Source organism: Acipenser ruthenus, chromosome 2 (assembly GCF_902713425.1).
Source record: "Acipenser ruthenus chromosome 2, fAciRut3.2 maternal haplotype, whole genome shotgun sequence".
NCBI classification, from domain to species: Eukaryota; Metazoa; Chordata; class Actinopteri; order Acipenseriformes; family Acipenseridae; genus Acipenser; species Acipenser ruthenus.
The window spans coordinates 57,227,436-57,251,273 of record NC_081190.1 but is presented as its reverse complement, the minus strand read 5'-3'; the positions used below and the strand labels follow the sequence as shown (position 1 = coordinate 57,251,273).

Here is a 23,838-nt window from a genome sequence, read left to right as displayed (position 1 = left end):
TTATACCATTAAACATATTCTCATAAGTTTTAGGTTTAAATTTTATTTATCCAGTATTTACATTGACAATGGATAATTGCAAAGCATACAACATGGTTTGTTTAGATTTCCAGAAAGCTTTTGACAAAGTCTCGCATAAAAGATTAATTCTCAAACTGAACGCAGTAGGGATTCAAGGAAATGCATGCACATGGATTAGGGAGTGGTTAACATGTAGAAAACAGAAAGTACTGATTAGAGGAGAAACCTCAAAATGGAGCGCAGTAACCAGTGATGTACCACAGGGATCAGTATTAGGTCCTCTGCTCTTCCTTATCTACATTAATTATTTAGATTCTGGTATAGTAAGCAAACTTGTTAAATTTGCAGACGACACAAAAATAGGAGGCGTGGCAAACACTGTTGCAGCAGCAAAAGTTATTAAAAATGATCTAGACAGCATTCAGAACTGGGCAAACACATGGCAAGTGACATTTAATAGAGAAAAGTGTAAAGTACTGCACGCAGACAATAAAAATGTGCATTATAAATATCATATGGGAGATACTGAAATTGAAGAAGGAATCTATCAAAAAGACATAGGAGTTTATGTTGACTCAGAAATGTCTTCATCTAGACAAAGTGGGGAAGCTATAAAAAAAGGCCAACAAGATGCTTGAATATATTATGAGAAGTGTTGAATTTAAATCAAGGGAAGTAATGTTAAAACTTTACAATGCATTAGTAAGACCTCACCTAGAATACTGTGTTCAGTTCTGGTAACCTCGTTACAAAAAGGATATTGCTGCTCTAGAAAGAGTGCAAAGAAGAGCAACCAGAATTATCCCAGGTTTAAAAGGCATGTCATATGCAGACAGGCTAAAATAATTGAATCTATTCAGTCTTGAACAAAGAAGACTACGCAGTGATCTGATTCAAGCATTCAAAATCCTAAAAGGTATAGACAATGTTGACCGAGGGGACTTTTTTTACCTGAAAAAAGAAACAAGGACCAGGGGTCACAAATGGAGATTAGATAAAGGGGCATTCAGAACAGAAAATAGGAGGCACTTTTTTACACAGAGAATTGTGAGGGTCTGGAACCAACTCCCCAGTAATGTTGTTGAAGCTGAAACCCTGGGATCCTTCAAGAAGGTTCTTCATTCTGACAGTCACTTGCAAGTAGAAGCAACATTCAACCACAACAGCTAAAGACACTCACTGTGCAACATATACATCCCCAGCGGATCTGGTTACAACACCCTCCAGTCCCAAATGGCAGGCTGGCACAATGCCAGCTGGGCTAAAGGTAAAGGGTGGTTCCAAAGTGTTGCCCGGACCATCACAATATTTAGACATTTTTATTTGTTTACTATAATGTGACTGTTCGCCCATGAGTATACACAGATACCAAAAAAATCAGTTTACTGTAATGCAACAAGTAGATCTGAATAGCCTAGTGCAAGCATGTCTTTAATACTGGTCACATCCAAGGGATTTTTTAAACTAAATGCGGTCCAAAAATTAAAATAAGAATCATGAGGACTGCATTTCATACAGGAGTAGCATGTCATAAACAGAGAAACAGTATTTGAATGATCATTATTTATTGACATATATGACATCCCAAATTAATTGGAAAGGCCTTTAAACTACTGCATATTGGATTAATAATCTGCATTGGCACAGACTGAAACTGTGAATGATAAGTACTCCTTTTAAATAAGTTTGGACATTACCTGTTTGCACTGTGTGAGCGTTCACAAAGGATTGGTATGGGGACATCTTCATTGATACTGCCTAACAACACATGGCTGCAAATTGCCTTGCAACTGTCTCTGTAGTTTAAATGTTTATCAAATGGTACAGTAAAAAATTGAGCAAGTAAAATATTGAATAAATATTCATTTGTCTTTGAAAAAAAATCACACCCTACTGCTATGTTTGAGAAATGCCACTCATATCAAATGCAGTCCTCTTGCACCAAACAATGAACTACATAAAATTAAATTTTAAATTTCAGAACCACATTTCATTTACACTCACCTTGGATGTGACCACTATTCCAAAGATGTGCCTGCAGCAAAATACTTCCCCTGACAAGCTGACAGTAAAATTATCTGCCTTGTCATAATATGGACAGGAATAATATACAACTATCCACAGACATTTTTGATTGGTTTCAGCATGTGGTATTTAATTACCTGATACTTATTAGCATCAAGTTGTTGTAAATGACGCATCATAACCTGGAAAGCAAATGCTAATGATATGGTTCTGAGACTTAACACCATTTGTGATATCCACTGTGCCTTATGAAATGTTCCCCATATTTCTTTTCAGCATACATACAATGTCACAAGAAGCATACATCCTTACAGCTGTAATTGGTATTAATTCCAACCAATGAAAGCTATTTGGCAGTTTGAAGAAGAACAAACATGGTTTAAAAACATTTATTCTGATATATTTGAGATGATTGTAAAATATTTCAAATTTCAGATTCCAGTCATTTGGATGAATGTTTGAATGAGTAAGAAATATGTTTGTTAGTCAGTACACTCCAGAAAGAAAAACAACAAACATGACGGGCAGCGAATGTGATGTGATAAAAGTACAGCCTTCGGATGCTGAGGAAGTGCAGGCTCTAGTTTCTCTGTGGGCAGATAAAAGTGTTCAGGAAGATCTGGGGTCGTGCGTCCGAAATTCTGGCGATCTGAAGCAAATAGACATAAACCGTGGGTATGGTACACTTAACTCATACACTCAAAAACACAACATTCTACCGAATTTCTCATCCTTGACCTTTATTATATTAATATAAAGAATAAAATGTGGGAAATAAAACAATTCTAAACTTATTTACAAATATATTGTCAAACTAAACACTGTACATCTGTACCATACATACAACTACGGTTCTTATTGCACTCGCACAGCTTCTTTTTTTAAGCACCCAAACAAAAAACTAGAAAAAAAACAACAACTATCCTTAAACAAGGTATCTTCGACAAATCATATTTTTAAAATCTTCTTTTTTCCCCTTTAACAGAACTAACTGAACTATAGTAAGTCGATATAATCAGTAAAAATGTGTGTATTATAAAGAAATTCCTAAATATATTGTAGCAATCTCGTTTAACGCAGACAGGCGCATCACACAGGGCGATGCAATCCACACACAGACGGAGGGCAGGCGCGAACCCGGGACCTCTTGCACAAAAGCATAACGCCGATACCACTGTACAAAAGAGCCGGCTCTTTTGCAAGGAGCACGCTACACTCTCCCCTGCTAGCCTCAAATCCGCCCCGGACTTGCTCACCAGGCTACAGTCCGACAAGTGCGTGCCGGGGGTACCTGCATCCACTTCTGACACCAATGTAGCGTCTCAGTTAACGCAAGCCGGCGCATCACACAGGGCGAGGGCAGGCGCGAGCCCGGGATCTCTCGCACTAAAGCATAGCGCCGATACCGCTGTACAAAAGAGCCAGCTCCATTGCAAGGAGTGTATATCGCCGGGCTTATGTCTTTGTGTGTGATTATGTCACCAACCAGTCCTGCTGCTGCCTTCACCCATGCACGCTACAATATTTACAAAATATAGTAATACAAGATACAGCTGAACCGTTGGTCTATTAATTTTTGAACACCATTTGTTTGCGCATCTTTTGGCAAACTGAGTTAATTAATAACAATAATTAATAACAACTGTCTTTTGTTGCATGTGACATTGGTAGCACAGCTCGGCTCTACTGTGGAAAAACAACCCAGGCTCCCCTTAACCACACCGTGACAGCTCGGTACGTTCCTGGCACGGCTCGGTTGTACAGTGGAAAAGAGGCATAAGATGACAGCAGGCTTGTACTAAGCTGAATGACTGATTATTTATAAATGTAACAGGGCTTTTACTAGACATGTTAGTTTGATATGTCAATTGCTGAGATGAAAAAACATGTAACAGTATGTGCAGTTTTGGCAGAGATTGATTTAAGCCATGAATTTGGTTTTAAGAGAGCTTATTTTTGTATATACACCATCTGGTATATAGCTGCCACTATTACACCTACATAATAGTAAATATGATTGAAATAATTGAATATTGTTTCAAGAACCTCGATATGAAATGTTTCTGAATGCACATGGTTCTTCGTTTCAGTTCTTCATTTGTGCATATTTGTGTCTAAATACTCTGATTTCAAGAGCTTGTTGAAAATCTAACCATAACATTTTAAAAATAATAATAAACATATCCTTTATGCAGGGAAACATTCCCCAAATCCTGGGAAAGTTTCCCCGAATCTGGGCAACCTGCACTTTCTTTGTGCTGGAAACACTTCATTAACTAGCTCTAAAGGGAGTACATTAGCAGAGAAAATGACATCTTAAAACAAAAATAATAATACATGTTAAAAAAAGCAATCATGCAAGCATCCATCTGCTACTTTGGAAGAAAACACAGAATGTGGCAAAAAAAACAAACACGCATTGCATCTTTTACTGTGCGCAGTGGTCAGCAAAGTGATTTTTGTTGTTGTTGTTTTGTTTAAAGTTAACTTTAATTTGGATTTTGACTGCCAACTACCCGGGCGATGTTAAGCCCTTGGTGTTTGAGTTCTGCTGTTATTGGTGTCCTATCGATATTAGATTGATTCTGGAATCAGACATTAAATTATTATTATATTATGGAATTAGCAAGTACGGGTACAGTACATCTTGTTTTTATGTTTTATATTATAGCATAGATGTTATTGAGCAAACATTTTGTTGTGCTTTGTTAGTAAGCAGTCGTGTTGTGTGTTTTATACGAGTCTCAAGGGTGTTAAAAATGAAGTTGAAAGTGTTGAAGGTTTTGCATTTTATAGTTAAAACCCCTCTTTCTTACTTTTAGTTTAAATCATTTTTTACTTTGAATACATTAGATGCCTTAAGATTTTTCTTCACTGTTCCTGTTGATGTATTTATCTATGCGCCCCGATGTGTGGTTGCTGCTAATACGTTCTAAGGACCTGTCACTGCTATGAGTAATTAGAGGTCGAGTATTTGAAAGTTTTATTCTTGGTATATTCGAATATCACCCAATATCCCACCCCTAGCGCATACATGCTTAAACTGCAGCTTTCTGTCTGGGCCTCTTTCCTGCAGGTAACAACTTGGGCTGTGACGCTAACCTGTCACGTGTGGTGTCAGAGTGGGATGTACCCCTTGTGACCCAGAGAAGCACTGCAGTTAAAAAATCGATTTGCAGAACTTTGCGGAAGATCCTTAGCATTATATTACAGTGCATAGACACATAATCCTCAACAGTAAAGGATGTAATAAGAAGCCAGTTGCTTGCTTGTATGTGTATAAGTGCTAGCATCGGTCAAAAAGACGTGTTTGTTTGTGTTTCACACTGTTTCTCAATTTGCTACAATCCTTGTACAATGTTATGATTATTGCCACAAACATTGGTGAACTCTGTTTGTTTGCAAATACTTCCAGCTCCCAGAACTGCGTCATATTGTCTGTGAAAGGTAAGACGCACATTTATAGACAGTAACACGTGTTTCTTAAATGCCTATGTACCCCTGACCTTTAAAGTGGAACTTAAAGAAACAGGGTTTATTTACAAATCAGAGGAGTCTATAAGTAGAAGGTACCGGTACTATATCCAAGTTTATGATGCTTCACTCCATTTCTGATGGCAAAATGAAATCTTAATTCACACTTGAAGCAGAAACACCCAAGTGACACAAATGACAGGCTTGCTGTTAATTCAAACTTTCCCCTCTGTGGGTCTAATTTTATGCCATGGTTTCATTTTGTAATTTGGTTATTTTTTTACAGTTGAGATTAGCTAAAAAATATATGTTTTATTTATTTACATGTATCTTCCAAAATAGATCAGAAATCCGTAGAGTATCCGACTGCGGTAGGATCAGATTAAGGGCGGATATGTAAAAAAGGCGGATAAATGAATCCTGTTTTAAATACCATTATACACAGCTGCAACAATTACTATATCCACACAATTATTGTTTTGAGATTCAGCTTTTATTAGGGAGCTCCCCTAAATCCCTTGTTTAGAAAGTTAAAGGGTATTAATGCTTGTGACAGAGTCGTCTGTTGTGTCGTTGTGTGCACTCGCTGCTGAGTGACAGGCAGATCGAGATGAATGTTGAAATTGATACGCCCCGCAGGAAAACAGGACTTATTTACATACCAACACAATGAACAGCTCACGTGACACTACCAGCAATGGTTGTGCATGGCGCACATACAACAAAGTGTACGAAAACTTTGGTAGGATCCACAATCTGTGAACTAATCTTCTCAGTTTAATAATAAATTAACGTTGCTGAAGAGCTTGATCATGGCTGATAAACGGTTAGGGCGGATATGTGACGGGGGGATACATGACTGTGGCAAAGTGCCCCGCCCCTGTGTGCATTTGTGTGATCTGTGTTGTATGTTGCGTGCGTGTGTGTGTTAATGTTGGTGTATAGATTGGTACACGGGATATAAACGGGTCTGTGTTTCACGTATATTTAAAGTGTAGATTTGTATTTAGGCACGAGGAGAGCACAAATCACTTCACGTGCTGGTTAAATGTAATATGTGAGCACGGGGTTGCACAGAATTAATTCACGTGCTGGGATTCAAGTGAATAATTAATTAGTAATTGAATCCCAGCACAACAGTATATATAGATGCACATTTTCACTCAGTCGGGGTGGGTGTTCGGTGAGTGGAGAACGGGATTGGAGACGGAGGTGAAGTAAAATAATAATAATAGTAAAAGTAATAGTTATCACTCACCGTGTTTGTTCGTCTGTCTGTCCTGCACCGTCTGTTTAGCGTTTAGTCGTTTTGTATGTCTATTTATTTTGGCGTGTAGTGCCGTGTCCAGTGTTTTTGTCTGTTCCAACCTTTTATTTTCTGTTCTGTTTATTAAATGCTGAACGCGATCACGCGTTCAGCCTCACCAAAACCCCATCTCTCTGTCGTTTGTGTTCCTGTTTCTGGTCTGACGCCACCCACTCCGGCCGTCTTTGTGACACGTGGTGTCATCGTGGGATAATAGCGCCTCCAAGCGTCAGACCAGGAGAGGGGGTTTTGTGAAAAAAAAAAAAAAAAAAAAAATAGTAAAGCGAGGATGGGAAGAAAGAGCTGCAGGAAGCAGCAGAAGCAGCAGCAGCAACAACAACAGCTGCAGCCCTCATCCTGCATGCCGGGCTGGGAGGAGGACAGCCACAACGGGGCAGTAGCCACCCCTCTACCCCCACTGCCACCGGGTTCCCCACCGTCCCGGGAAATATGGGACTGGCTGGTGCACCCCGAGGGGAACTTCGCCAGTGACCTCCCCATGGTTATTCACGCACTGCAGATGCGAGATGGGAAACGATGGGAGGACTGGGAGCAACAGCACAACCCGGCATCCGTTCGTGACCTCACCATTGTGGTGCTGGGTTACCTAGCTGCAGACATGGGAGGGATGCCTTCCAGTGAGCAAGAGGGAGAGGAGCAGTCGCTGCCCTCTCCAGTACCTGAGCGGGAGGAGCCTGAGCGTCCACAGCCCGAGTGGGAGGAGCCTGAGCGTCCACAGCCCGAGTGGGAGGAGCCTGAGCGTCCACAGCCCGAGTGGGAGGAGCCTGAGCGTCCACAGCCCGAGTGGGAGGAGCCTGAGCGTCCACAGCCCGAGTGGGAGGAGCCTGAGCGTCCTACGCCTGAGTGGGAGGAGCCCGAACGTCCTACGCCTGAGTGGGAGGAACCCGAACGTCCTACGCCTGAGTGGGGGGAACCCGAGTGTCCACAGCCCAAAAGGGAGGAGTCGGGGCGTCCACAGCCCAAAAGGGAGGAGGTCGAGGATGATGGCTGGGAGGTTTTTTTAAAGAACCTCGCAGCAGAGTTATGCCCTGGCTGTGGGGCTTATGGGCACACGTTAGCCATATGCCCCACCCAGTATGAAGAGGAGGAACCAGCGCCCAGACGGGGGGACCGCAAGCGTCCAGCGCCCAGAAGGGGGGACCGCGGGAATCCGAAGCCTGAGAGGCAGCTGTTCCCACCTTCACCAGCAGAGGTAGAATGCCTGCTGGTTTCCCCAGCACAACCAGCAGAGGTAGAATGCCTGCTGGTTTCCCCAGCACAACCAGCAGAGGTAGAATGCCTGCTGGTTTCCCCAGCACAACCAGCAGAGGAAGAATGCCTGCTGGTTTCCCCAGCACAACCAGCAGAGGAAGAATGCCTGCTGGTTTCCCCAGCACAACCAGCAGAGGAAGAATGCCTGCTGGTTTCCCCTTCAGAAGCAGAGCCGCACCAGTCCGCTGCAAGAGAGGCAGAGCAGCACCAGTCCCCTGAAAGAGGGGGAGACTACACGCTGCTCCCACCTCCATCGGCAGGAGACTACACGCTGCTCCCACCTTCACCGGCAGGAGCAGAGCAGCCGGAGCTGCCTCTGCCTCCGCCACCTCCACCGGAAGGAGCAGAGCAGCAGGAGCTGCCTCTGCCACTTCCAGGAGCAGAGGAGCAGGAGCTGCCTCTGCCTCCGCCACCTACATCGGCAGGAGCAGAGCAGCCGGAGCTGCCTCTGCCTCCGCCACCTACACCGGCAGGAGCAAAGGAGCAGGAGCTGCCTCTGCCACTTCCAGGAGCAGAGGAGCAGGAGCTGCCTCTGCCACTTCCAGGAGCAGAGGAGCTGCCTCTGCCTCTGCCACTGCCAGAAGCAGAACAGCCGGAGCCCCAGAAAGGGGAGCTGTCGGCCACGAAGAAGGGGGAGGAGGTCTGGAGACCACCAACCCCAGCAGCAGTTTCGCTGCCGGAGATCGTGGGGGAGGTCAGGAGACCTGCTCCCACTGCAGCAGTTTCGCTGCCGGAGATCGTGGGGGAGGTCTGGAGACCTGCTCCCACTGCAGCAGTTTCGCTGCCGGAGATCGTGGGGGAGGTCCGGAGACCTGCTCCCACTGCAGCAGTTTCGCTGCCGGAGATCGTGGGGGAGGTCCGGAAACCTGCTCCCACTGCAGCAGTTTCGCTGCCGGAGATTGTGGGGGAGGTCCGGAGACCTGCTCCCACTGCAGCTTCTTCGCTGCCGGCAGTACTGTGGTCGGAGCCCCACCAAAGGGAGCTACCGGCTACAAAGAAGGGGGACGAGGTCTGGAGACCACTTTCCCCAGCAGCAGTTTCGCTGCAGGAGTTCTTGTGGCCGGAGCCCCACAGGAGGGAGCTGCCGGCTACGAAGAAGGGGGAGGTCGGGGGACCACCTGCCCCCGCAGCTTTTTCGCTGCAGGACGGGACCAACAGGCTGTCAGCCGTGCCACTACCGGCAGGGGTGCTGACAGCATGGCCAGCCATGGGCCCACTGAAGCCTCCCTTCCCAGCCCGAGACTTTGTCCTGGACTGCTGGATTTTTAAGGGGGGAGGTGGCCGTTGAGGCCATGTGTGCTGCGCACAAGGGGGGGTATATGTGGCAAAGTGCCCCGCCCCTGTGTGCATTTGTGTGATCTGTGTTGTATGTTGCGTGCGTGTGTGTGTTAATGTTGGTGTATAGATTGGTACACGGGATATAAACGGGTCTGTGTTTCACGTATATTTAAAGTGTAGATTTGTATTTAGGCACGAGGAGAGCACAAATCACTTCACGTGCTGGTTAAATGTAATATGTGAGCACGGGGTTGCACAGAATTAATTCACGTGCTGGGATTCAAGTGAATAATTAATTAGTAATTGAATCCCAGCACAACAGTATATATAGATGCACATTTTCACTCAGTCGGGGTGGGTGTTCGGTGAGTGGAGAACGGGATTGGAGACGGAGGTGAAGTAAAATAATAATAATAGTAAAAGTAATAGTTATCACTCACCGTGTTTGTTCGTCTGTCTGTCCTGCACCGTCTGTTTAGCGTTTAGTCGTTTTGTATGTCTATTTATTTTGGCGTGTAGTGCCGTGTCCAGTGTTTTTGTCTGTTCCAACCTTTTATTTTCTGTTCTGTTTATTAAATGCTGAACGCGATCACGCGTTCAGCCTCACCAAAACCCCATCTCTCTGTCGTTTGTGTTCCTGTTTCTGGTCTGACGCCACCCACTCCGGCCGTCTTTGTGACAATGACGCATTACTGTAGCTCTTTTATTTAGCAAATAGAGTGAACAGCAACACTCACCAGCGCATGGGGCTGATCTTAGCTGACAGTCAGAGCGCACCAGGAGACCGCTCCACACTGCTCCGCGTCTGCCAATGGGGTGCCAGCAGGACACGCCCCCGACTCACAGCAGCAGCAATGACAAGCAAGGAAAAGCGAGCAGCAGCTCCGCGACAATATATATAAAATCTCACACAGACAGATAAAATAATTTGTGATGGACACGGACATTTTGTTTTGCCTTATATATATATATATATATATATATATATATATATATATATATATATATATATATCTGCTATCCCAGCCATACCATTTGTAAACTTGCTACAAGAGCTTTGCATTTTGGTTTTGCCAGCCTCCTGAGCAAGATGTTGTTGCATAGCGGAGAATGGAGACAGCAAGAAACACAGACAAAATGTGACAAAATTTTTATAGCGTGTGACAGAGAAAGAATGAATCTTGGTTATAAATCTCCCTTCCGACCTGTGAGGGCGCTGTGTAAAGGGAACACTGTGCCCCGGACTGGATGGTTTGGCAATTTATTCCAGGGAAAGGTGGAAGTCGGCCATCTAGAAAGGGGGCGGAGCCACAGTACACCAAGTCATTGCCCCAGACTGAACCCCGTGGTTTCACTGTGTAGTTCACATTGCTGTGTATTGCCAGGGATTATTATTTACGTGAACTTTATTGTCTGTCATCTGTTTAAGCACTGCATCACATCTACACCTGTGCACTACAAATCACTTTGTCATATAGCGGTATATGCATTTTAGTCTTTTTAAACTGAAAAAGCTCAAAGAAAAAAGTCTTAAAAGTCCTTCTGACACTGAAATAAAATTAATTATGTCTGCAGTTTCCACAATCACATTAAGTTTCAAATGAAAATATGATTCCTTAGTGAGTGACGGTTTACTACGCTCTAAACCAGGACTGGCTGACATTCCAGTTTGTTTAGACGGGCCGCTTCAGTTCACTTTTGGATGAACTGATTTAAAGCATCCTCCCCAGTAGATTCCAATCGCTGTTTTGCTGAAGAGACAGCTGTTCCACCAAGCCCTGAGAATAACAACCCTCTCAAATGCATCAAGAGCTATCCTGCAACCCCTGAATAAACAAAGGACAATTATCTGTCACTGCTCCAGCAAAACCACTGGGTTACTCCCAACCACTCTGTACACTTCAATCCTGACCAAAACACCCCTGCCATTTCAATTTGGACCTTTCATAACCCCACACCGCCAATTCTGATGAATTAGGTTCTGGTTTTTGAGACCACCTAACTCATCACTCATGACCTGAGTTGGATTTGAACCCAGACCTACAGAGGAAAAAATGAAAGGATGCTTAAATATTCAATATTGCCACCTAAAACCCATTGGGCATGATTTATTATGGAAAACCTGTTAATGTTATAAAAACTAGTAACAAAGATCTTTCATTAAAAATGCATTTAGGTGTAAAGATCTTGATAAATTAGGCCTATTGTATCTCAAACATTTATCTTACTGGAAAGTAAATAAACTCTCATGATAACCTCCTTGTAAATAAGACACTACACTGTGGAGAAAAAATACCCAACTTGTTACTGTTTCCTGTTAAGGCAAAGGAAAAAGAAAGGTACAGATTTTCCTCTACTCTATGTTTGCCACCTTGGATATTTAAAACCAATCCATTAAGGAGCTACCTCTTTAACAACTGATAGAGTACATGTGACATGAGGAATATGCTTCACATCATCTGATAATTTAAGGAGCATGTGTGTAACTCCAGTGAATCCCTAACTTGGCACTTCCTTAAACACAGGCTATGTGGGAGAATTCCCCCCCATGCCAAACAACCAGCAAATTTGTACTAAACACAAAAATCACAAACACCCCCTCCCGTACAACACTCTAATCGGCCCCTCCTTACCACCCCCAAAACTGCCCAAACTAGCATTTCTATCTGCCATCATTCATAGACAGGGGGAAAGTATGTCAGGCACCCCTCCCGGCGACAGCTAACCACATAGTCCTGATGCCTGTCCAGGGTTTGCTTTTGTCCACGCCCCACTCTTCTCAGGGTGTGCTGCAGGCCAGTGGCCCTTGCTGGAGGGTAGTGTCAGTGGATCCAGGTCCCGATATTGGTATGGGGCCAGCTGGTCTCAGTACTTGGACCATGTTTAAATGATTTGGACCAAGATACACATTGCAAGATTGTCAGATTTGTAGATAGTACCAAACTCGGTGGGAGTAATTGTCTTTGAATCCACAGCCTAGCTAATTCAAAGGGATTGGGACCTCTGTAACTGGACAAACTTGTGGCAAATTCATTTTAATGTTAGGAAATGTAAAGTATTGTATATTGGGCATAAGTATAAAATGAACGGGATGGAATTGGGGATGAGGACTGAAACAGATCTCAGGGTTTTAGTGGAGTCACCATTAGAAGTATCTTGCCAATGTAGTGAGGCAATTAAAAAGGCAATATAATGTTAGGCTATATTATACAATACCATAGTTAGACCCCACCTAGAATACTGTGCGCAGTTCTGGTCACCTAACTACAAAAAATATATAATTGCACCAGAGAAGGTACAGAGAAGGACAACTAGGCTGATCCTAGGACTTAATGGCATGAGCTATGATAACAGGTTAAAATAATTACATATCTTCAGCCTAGAAAGAATGATAAAAAGAGGGGACTTGATTGAAGTCTTTAAAATCATAAATTGTATAGATAAAGTTAACAAAAGACACTATTTCAAATTTAGCAAAGAGAGAACAAGAGGGCATAAGTGGAAGTTGATTAAAAGTAAGTTTATACAGAAGGTAGGAAGCACTTTTTTACACAAAGAGTTATAAATGCATGGAATAGCCTACCTGGTGAAGTAGTAGGATCTATGACACTGGGAACATTAAAAAAACTAGATTCTGTGCTTTAAATTAGTTCCCTCCAGTAGGGGCAAATAGTGTGCTAACAAAGGACAAGCCTTGTTCTTATATACACCACATCAGAGATTCAGTGGAGCACCTGGTAGGGGGCCTTCCACAAGCTAGAGAGCTTCGGACACCTCCCTTTCCGATGCTTGGGGGTGTACAGCCACACTTGCTGTCCTGGTTCGAGGTCCCTGCCGTAGCAGTGGAGTATATACCCCACCTTTTGTCTCCGCAAGGTCTCTGCAATGTGCTCCCAGGTGAACTAGTGTGTGGCGTCTAGGTGGTCTTGCAGGGGTCCAGGTGGTTGACCTGCTCTGGTCCTTCTGGCATTGGGTTCCCATTGGGGTCCAAGTGTCTGAAAGTCAAATCCATGGGAGTACAGAGCTCCCAGCCAAACACAAGGGAGCTGGTGGACTTGTGGGCAGTGCTGTGGTACAGCAGCAGCAGGAGGGGGAGGTGTTGATCCCAGCCGCATTGGTGGCCCTGGACAAACATATTCATCTGTTCCCCCATGGTTCTGCTGAACCACATGTGCTGTTTTGTTTGTGTTTTGTGAAAGTGTTTGTATTTTGTTCAAAGTTTTTGTTTTGTTTATTTATTATTAAACATGTGCATCAATGCTTCCATACCCCAGCACTGTTGTCTGTCTACTTCCTGGCCTGACGTCCCCACAGAGCTATCCTGTTCACAGGGTGGGATGACGCCGACGCAGTGGTCGCACCTCCAGCACCAAGACTCCACATCCCTCCAACACTGAACCCAGTAGAACCACTCCTGCAGTCTGACCAGCATCTCCAGCACCTCCTAGACTTTTCAGTTCATATCACAAATTCACCACAAAGCTCTACTGGAGTGAAGCCCAGAACCCAAAAGCAGGAGGTGTTCAGGTCAGGACTCACGTGAACTTGCAAAACTGGGAGGGGAAACCTTTCACCAAACCTGACTATAGTAAACGCCATTGTTCCTCATCTCTGTACTGTGGTATACCGTTGTAAATGAATAGCAAAGTGTAGTAAAGCATAGCAAAGGCATAATGAAACCATTGCAAATCACAGGCAAACCACACATAAATATGGTAAGGTATGGCTTTACTCTTACCAGAACACGCTGCATCTATTTCAGTGCATGAATATGTGCAGATTCTATTTCTGACCCCTATAGATGAGCTGCTTGTGAAAAGGACACTGGCTCTTTTGTACACTGATAAAGATGCTTGCTCATGGAGTGCCAAGTTCCTGGTTTGCACCCCCTGTTACACATGTTATTCTTTGTTTGTTATGTGCATACTGCCTACATATTGTATCCATTTCTACTGCATTCCATTTCATTGGGCTTTATATAAAGCATGTTGCAAAGCTGTATCCATTCTGATGTATATTATGCTGTAAAATGCTGTATTGTTCTTTGGTTACTTTTCACTATATTCCTACATATTTTGCGAAAGTAATCTTGAATACAAGTTTGTTGGAAGTAAAGAATTTTGAACTCCAGCACTCAATTAAAAGCACAACTTAGACCTTAAACGTGTTGCCAACTGTAGCTTTCTTATGTTTAATCAAATTAAAATACTACTGTATTCAGTATCGAACACAGTAATGTTAAATATATTGCTTAAAAATAACGTTGTGTGGATATAAAAATATGGTAATTATATATATATATATATATATATATATATATATATATATATATATAAACCACTCCCACGTTTATAAATCAGAAAATGATTGTTTTCATGGCGTTTTTTTGTGTGGAAATCAATTCATGTTACTGTTCATCTGCATTGAAATTAAAAAACAAACAAACAAACAAACAAACAAAAAAAAACTAATATATTTATTGCATACCGGTAATAACCAGATGATTAAAATGTTATGTGTGAATGTTAAATCACTGGTCAGATAACCGTAAAACAAATTCCATAGAGTTCATTTGTAATTAATTGTTGTGACGCGGTTTGGTGCTGCTGCCAACGCGAAGGTGTGGCCTGGAGTTTTAAATTTGGTCTGATAGTAAGAAGGTCCAGAGACCACTCAACCACCAGAACTCCAGACATATTGAAGATTGGCAGTAAACGAGAGTTACTATGCTGAGTTCCACCCTCTGTCAGCACAGACCTCTGCACACCGGCAGCAACAGCAGCACCACCACGATGAGGAATCCGCACTCTGCTATAACTTTGACTCTTCTCATCCTTGTCATGTCATCGACACCTCCCTGCGAAGGTAAGTTTACAATATATCCACCAGTGGTACACATTCAGTCCTTTAATTTTCATTTAATTATAGACTTTTACAAGTTCTCTTTTTACACACCAGTTGAATTATGTGAATTGTGTTTACTCCTATCGATTAGTAATGAATTACAATGTGAAGGTGCGTAATCAAATGCAGGCAACGATTGATGGTAATGCATTAAAATAACTTCAATCTGTTTCAGGGTATTTTATTGATTATTTTTCCCCAATAATGTTCTATTAACGTTTCTAAAGACACTTCATTCATTAAAAAACCGTACTACATTGTTTGGATTGAGTAAACAAGAAACAAAGTTTGCCACTTAATGAAAAAATAATATTTTGTACGTTTTCCTTCGTTTCTTTTTATTGTTGATGGATAGCGTTGGAAATAAACTTCAAACGTCACTCGTATTTTATTGTTGTAATCGAGTGAAATCAATATTCCCATATAAAACGTATTGAAAGATAGATTGAAAGGTAATTTACTATTACTTTATTTAAATAATGTTGTCTTAAATAATAGTAGATATGGACCACCCCTTACAGAAGCTAGATATAGCCTACAGCAATATATTGAAAAATATACCATATACTGAATATATGTGTGTGTGTGTGTGTGTGTGTGTGTGTGTGTGTGTGTCTATATATATATATATATATATATATATATATATATATATATATATATATATATATATATATATTTAAAAAATGCCTGAAAAACTTACTGGTAACAACCCAGAGACCACATCACTGTTAAATATTATTATTACTAAGTACACAACGGGTATGTACGGTATTTAATTGACTTATAATTTCATTACTGCCCATGCACAGAGAGAACTACCAGAGACTGTTTGGCAAAAAAACAGTACTAATCTGGGCATTATTGCTTACAGTATATGTATGTGCTACAGCAGACACGCCTGTAGGAAGTGTTTGGATCAAAACGTTAACAAGAGTTTGTAGTTAAATTGTATCAGTGGGGGGAAAAAAACAACAAACAGCTAACACTACCCTTTAGCACATGGATTTCTACCCTGCCAGGAATATGCCATCTAAGGGTCCAGAAAAAAAAAGAAGAAAGCCTTGCTAATCTGCAAAACAAAATGCAAAACTTTATCATTTTTTCAGTTCAGTAGGTTAGAAATGTGTACTATACTTACAGGAGAACTAACTTGAATATGTTTCAATTGCCATTATCCCCATTATTTTTATGTCCTTATTTTTACCACAACGAAACCAAAACGGTAGGAAATAATATTCTACTTTGTATTATACTGTTTATTATCATTTTTTCTGTTGTTTAGTTAGCACATCCCGTGTCCCCACAAGTTTAGTAAAATCTTACTTTTGTCCCGCTTTTAGCTAGTTATCCCATTAAGCACCACCCTGATGGTCTATGAGGTAAATAATGTGCTCACTTTAATTTTTAAGAGTGGCATAGTCGACATGTTTTCATATTATTAATTAATTAATTAATTAATTAATTAATTAATTAATTAATTAATTAATTAATGTATTTATTTATTTATTTGCCATTTCTTCATAACATTATTGTGATCCCAGGCTGTATAGAAATTTGACAGCCAGGGCATTGAAACTTCATGCCACACAGACATGTTCGCTTCTCATTGGTCAGTTTCCCTAGTTACGCTGCGTGCAGCTCCAGAATTAGATCAAAGATTACAGATCCAGATCCGCTTAGTACAAATCTTTTTATGACCCGACTCAGTGAATTCGGATCTGATTGTATTTAGTGATTGTATTTCTTATATTAATATTGTTTTTCTGCTGACATTCCTGTGCAATGTGATGTTTAGCTGCGATACGTTTTGATAAATCAATGTTTTTTCTTACATATTGGCAATGCCTTCCCCCTCCCCCGATATAACAAATCATAGCTGTTAGGTTTTAGTACTTTTCATGCATTGTATTTGATGCCATGAGCTAGAAGAATTGGAGGTAATTCTATCCATAAATTCACTGTTCAGTTTTAAAAAAGATAGATTTTCAAAATGTTTTCTTTAGAGATAAAAATCCAAGGAAGTCCTGTTTTTAATATTGATGTGTTGTATAAAATGTGTAAACCGAGCAGCTGAGTTTGGGTTTAATGCGGTTTGATGCCGATTCCATGATTTCTTACATTATTTACTGTCAGCTTGATAATAAATTGCGACACCAAGAGAAAAAAAAATGCAGGCATATCTGGGTTAATATTGTGGTTCATGACTAGGGATCCTAGTTTTCCGGAATAAAAAATGAAATTAATTATCCCGTAAAAAACAATAAAAATCAGTGTTATTAATACTATTTTTTTTTATTATTATTACTACACAGAAGTATTTATTGGTACAGTTTTAAATTCTCACCAGTGCCATCAATCAATAATATAAACACACTTACCATTTTACTTTAAACATTACAAATACTTCTGTGTAGTAATAATAATATTAGTTTATCTCCGAGTTAGTCTTTGCTATCTGGATGGCCAAACTCCTTGACCCGATCTTAGGGATGATTTTTATAGTTTTCGGCATCTTTAAACAGCTCGTTCAGTAGTAACAATGCACTAGATACTGAAGTAAACTGCAGCTACGTTTCAGCATGAATGTGACAGTGCGCCTCATTCAACCTTGACCTCTGTACACCAGAAGCAGTTTATTGAACAAGTATATTTACGTAAATTGAAAGCAATATTGCCTGTGTTGATGATTATGTATGATAAGTGTATTGATTTGGTTCTCAAACAAACAAAAAAAAGCCTTGTATGTTTTTTGCCCCGCCCCAAGTGTAAAACAAAAAATTCTCAGACAGCACCCGTCCTCGGTCGGCAAAGGAATAGCCTGGACTCGAACTCGCGACGTCCAGACTATAGGGCGCATCCTGCACTCTACGCAAGTGTTACTGGATGCGCCACTCAGGAGCCTGACAGCATTGAAAATCTGTGGTTTTCCGCGTTATTCTGCAGCAAATGGATTACTATGATCCCTGTTCATGGGAAGAGTTTAACTGAGTGCATCCTTTCGATATGTTTGATTGCTCTCGCAGCAGTATGGGTGAAAATAGACTGCATGGCCTTTCCCTACTATATGTCCACAGAGACATGTCCCAGGAGGAAGTGTTACAGCGTTTCAATAGATCAGGCCATAGGAGGATTGGCAAACTCTATACTTAAAGTAATTAACTTTAGTATTTAAAGTAAAGCCTTCTAAATCAGTGTTTTTTTAATGGTGGCATCATAGAGTCTCAGCAGTCCAATCAGTCTTAGCACCAGTATCAGCAATCTTACCAGTCCCAGCAGTGTCAGCACCAGTCTCACCTGTCCCAGCAGTGTCAGCACCAGTCTTACCAGTCCCAGCAGTGTCAGAACCAGTCTTACCAGTCCCAGCAGTGTCAGCACCAGTCTTACCAGTCCCAGCAGTGTCAGCACCAGTGTCAACAGTGTCAGCACCAGTCTCACCAGTCCCAGCACTGTCAGCACCAGTTTTACCAGTCCCAGCAGTGTCAGCACCAGTCTCACCTGTCCCAGCGGTGTCAGAACCAGTGTTACCAGTCCCAGCAGTGTCAGCACCAGTCTTACCAGCCCCAGCAGTGTCAGCACCAGTCTTACCATTCCCAGCAGTGTCAACACCAGTCTTACCAGTTCCAGTAGCATCAGCACCAGTCTTACCAGTCCCGGCAGTGTCAGCACCAGTCTTACCAGCCCCAGCAGTGTCAGCACCAGTCTTACCATTCCCAGCAGTGTCAACACCAGTCTTACCAGTTCCAGTAGCATCAGCACCAGTCTTACCAGTCCCAGCAGTGTCAGCACCAGTCTTACCAGTTCCAGTAGCATCAGCACCAGTCTTACCAGTCCCAGCAGTGTCAGCACCAGTCTTACCAGTCCCGGCAGTGTCAGCACCAGTCTTACCAGTCCCAGCGGTGTCAGCACCAGTCTTACCAGTTGCAGCTGTAGCATCAGTGTCACCAGTCTCAGCATTAACTCCAGTAGCAGTGAACCAAGCACATGTCTCTCAATGAAGGAATAAACCAATCTACTTATTCATATTTATAAGTTTAATATCATATATTTATGACAGTGTGAATAGGGTAATTTTAGGTTGGTGTGTTTTTGCTGGGAGATTTGTTTTGAAAAATATGTGTCATGAAATGTCAAACATCATCCAAGGTGAGTCACTGGGTAAAAAGAGTTAGTGACTTATATTGCTTTGCAGTTTGCATTAATAGTCTCCATTGTAAAAAAGAGCAGTATGGCATAGGCAGTTACGTGGGGCTCAGAGCGGGCTTAAACAGATACTTAAATGAACCGCCCCTGAGCCGTAACATTAATATACTGTCAAATGCAGAGTTCAACTCTGCCAACAACGTGTCCACAGCATACATAAAAAACTTGAGAAGTCATATTGCTATTAACTCATTTTAAACAGAAATAACACTTTATTATATGATAGAATGTCATAGTTAATACTTTATTACAGTTGTAAATGGAAAACATGAACTATTTTATGAGACAGAATGTTATTTCCACGTTTGTTTAATTAAAATCACTTTTAAAGAGTCTTATTTGCTATTTTCTAAAGTGTGAGCCATTGTATAATAGGAATAATGCACTACAGGTTGTGTGTTGTGCTGGGATAACATCACTTCTCAGGTGTTGGATGCACTCAGCCTGCAGCCTCGTGATGTTATCCCAGCATAACACATGCCCTGCCGTGCATTATTCCTTTAATTACACATAAATCAATGTCAATTTAGTTATTTCTAATGAATAACAAATAACACATATTAGGTCAGTTCATGTTATGCACATTACTGTACACCACCCCACCCCAAAATCCCAAATGGAACCCAGTTTTCCCTTTTGTAGCTGCAGCAGATATAATAGAAAATGACATTTTAAGTAGCCTACAGTACACAGGCAAGTATGTATCAGTGATATAACAGGATGAACTGCAAAGGAAACTGTCGATTTTAACACTTCATTGTAGTAACTCTCCTGGAAGCTACAACACCTCAACAAGTATTTATAATAAATATTTACTTTATTTTATGAAGCAAATAATAATAAAAAACTACTACTGTGAGATTGGTTTCGTATTGGTTTATTTCAGACAAGGTTTCATTTAGGATTCTAGAAATTACATCAAATCTAAGCTCTTTATTTTCACTTTGGGGTGTGTTAGTCTTTGTAAATCAGCACCTAAGATGATGATGTCTCTACTAGAACCTGAAGAAATCATTTTGCACTTTTATTATTTGTTTCACGGGGCAGGAGCCAGGCTACCTGTAGTGACGTCGCCTGACTTCTCAGAGATACGCCCACAGTTAGGACCATGCCCTCGGCAGGACAAGGTCTGCGTCGTGGTGAAGTCACCAGAGAGACCACGTCTTGGTGAGGCAACTTCCAAGGCTGGGCGCACGGCACCCTCAGGGACATAGAGTTAGTAAAGATTGACTACATATAGAAAAGAGATCCCTGTCTCTTGGGGGACCCGAGATGCACAAGGGGTCGCCGTCTCTTGGGGGATCCGACATACGAAAGAGGGGTCCCCGTCTCTTGGGGGGGGGGGGGGGGTGTACATAAATTGGGGACAGAGACGCACCCCCAGAGTACCTGAAACGAGAATAGAGCATCATGTTCCTACGGTTTAGCAAGAATAAGCTAAGTTCCTCAGATTGCGAAGGTAGTGATAAATCATGAGATGCTAAAAATTTGGCCGGGGATCCCCTCTGACTCGTGGAGAACCCTCCTCGTGGAGGTAAAGGAAGTGGAGCTTAACCAAGGGTTGGAGAAAGTGAGATAACTAAGGATGGACCCCCGGCTCCCCGCTAAAGATTCCTATGAGTGCATACAAACAAAAGAACCGCCAATGCATATACAAAGAAAACATTTTACACAACAAAGAAGGTTAGTGACTGGCTCCCAACTAACTATGTGAAGACCCTCCGCTCAGTGGAAAGGAAAAAACCCTTTCTTTTTAGGGGGAAACCTTTGATGGTCTCGGCGGAAGGGTCGTCCCAACTCTGGACATACTAGCAATAGACTGATGTGCAGAAGATATCTCAGATAGGGAAGAACGTATGTATGATTCAACCGCTGATAACGTCCAGCGCCTCATATTTTAATTAGATGCTGGTTAATCTTTGCTCTTGCTGCTGATGTGGCTGCCCCTATTCTGAATGAATAAGGAGTACAGATTTGTGGGGGAAGTCCTGCTCTGGAAACCAATGTGGACAAATGAGATGTGAACCAATTTGAAATAGGTTTACGTTCTGCAATATATTTCTGCATGGAAGCAAATGGGCATAGAGGAGAGTCAGTTTTTGATAGCTGAATAAATTGACCTTGCAGAAGCTAATCCATTTTGGAAATGCGCAGGTAGATGATAAAGTGGGAATCTAAGATGAGCGTGAGATCACTGGAGTGAATACCCAGCATAGGAAAGCTGGCAGTAGAAGGAACTGTATATTCTGACCATCTTAAAAAACGAAAAATGCAGTTAAACATATAGTTTCCATTGTTAGGTCATCAAATGTAGAGAAGCAGCCTTGACGGAGGATTGAAATAAAATTGCCCAGAATATCTATAGAGGTAGGCAGCCGAGAAGGAGAAGCAGCCGGAGAGCTCTTAGAGATTCCGCGCAGGAGGAGACAGACAGCTGGTATTGATAGGAGAGTTGGGGAGGTAATGGACATACAGCGAAATTGGTATTATATTCCTGACAGATAGGATTTGATTGTAGCTGGTGCAAGATAAAAAGAGTCATTTGCATGTACTATAAAAGCCATAATCCAGTCCTGGTTAAATGGTGTCGGATTAATTCTGCTTCGGGAGCAGAAAGTCAAATAGGTGGTCCAGCTGGTGGAATGAGCGAGTGCTGCAGCCATGTATGCTTGCTCTGCATTGAGTATTCATCTGATAGTTGGGTTCAGTTGAAAATTAGCTGGTTGGACTGGGATGTCACGGCTGGAGTTGGCTGAGCTGTAGAGACCAGAGACCATTTAGAGACCAAATCTGGAAATCTGGAAATCTGTAAACGAGAAAGAGCATCAGCTGCATTATTATAAATGCCCGGTAGATGGCACGCTAGGATTAGAACATTATTTCATACTGAAATCCATATTAACTGCCACAGTAATTGCATAATAAGAGGTGAACTGGAACAGCCTTTATTGATAATATGAACTGTAGATTTGGTATCGCAAAAGAATAGTATTGATTTCTTTGACCAAAGATGACCCCATAGATGTACTGCCACGATTATTGGGTACATTTCGAGAAGGGCTGTGGATTTTAGATGCAGTGATAGGTTTTCGATTTCTAGTGGCCCTGTACTAGAAAACCATTGATTGTTTAAAAGACCTCAGAATCACGTGAATGAAGCATCCGTAGATAAAGCCATATCATGAGGTGCTGAAATGAAATCATCATAGAACATAGAGAGGCGTTTTCCAGTGCTGTATGAGAGCAGACCACATTTTAATGTCTTTTCTAGTTTCTGATGAAATATTGACGTAGGAGTCCAAGTTTTTTGCTGTTGATGAAAGATCAAGTAATCGAGATATAAATGTGTGTCCCTGGGGGATAATGTGAATTGCAAAATTGAAATGTCCCAGCAAAGAGAGCAGTGCGTGTTTCCTGATTCTTTTACTGATCTAAAAGTTCTGTCTGAATAAGAGAATGAATATGATTGAGTTTAGATTCGGGGAGGCTGGCTTCGAACGTTTCTGTGTCCAGTATTATTCCTAGAAATTCCAGTGAATGAAGGGGGCGATTGTTTTTTCTTCTGGAAGCGGGACACCAACCTCCTTAAAATAAACTTTTAAGATTGGTGATCGCTTCTGCTGATGGATCTGAGGAGGGAGAGATCAATAGAAAATCATCAAGTAGGTGGAGCAAAAATGGAAAAATATATGAATTGCGAAGTATCCAGCATAAAGCTTCTGAGAGAGTATCAAATATTTTTGGGCTGCTTCGGCTGCCAAAAGTTCACTCAGTAGAAAAATAGATTTTTTCTTCCCAGCATGTCCCGAACAGGTGGCGAAAAGAAGGATGGATTGGCATTACTTTAAATGCCTCTGATATATCTGCTTTTGCTAACCAGGAGCTGCGACCTGCTAATTTAATTGAATGAATTGTATCTGATATGGTAATGTATTGAAGCGAAAATTGATCTTGAGGTATGAGTGAGTTGATGCTACTGGTGCTTGATCCCCATGGTGCTGACAAGTCAAAGATGAAATGCTTTTTTCCTGACATTTTCCGAGTGGCAATGCCATTGGAATTAATCTTGAATATCAGAAATGGGGGAGCTGCAAATGGGCCAACCATAAATCCTTTTTTAACCACTTTTATGCACTTTCCACTGTATTTATTGTATTATGCATTGTTTTGGGGTTTTTTTTTCCTGTATAGCATGTATTATGCATTTCTCTGTATTTAAAGGATTATGGATTTTCTTGTTGTTACTGCATCTTGTAAAGCGCTTTATGATGGTGGTCCACTATGAAAGGCGCTATATAAAATAAAGATTGATTGATTGATTGATTTTTGAATAAGAGACTGAACTGTGTTGGGCT

General features: G+C 41.7%; 1 protein-coding gene across 2 annotated transcripts in view; it reads left to right on the top strand.

Moving 5' to 3' along the window:
- The first annotated feature begins 15,009 nt into the window (after positions 1 to 15,009).
- LOC117408395 (neuromedin-U) overlaps positions 15,010 to 23,838 on the top strand; it is a 32,087-nt gene continuing 23,258 nt past the window's right edge. For both annotated transcript variants that reach the window (XM_034013352.3, XM_034013349.3), the window contains exon 1: positions 15,010 to 15,241. In XM_034013352.3, the coding sequence (XP_033869243.3) occupies positions 15,103 to 15,241 (139 nt within the window). In that variant the 5' untranslated portion in view covers positions 15,010 to 15,102. The remainder of the gene's footprint in view (positions 15,242 to 23,838) is intronic.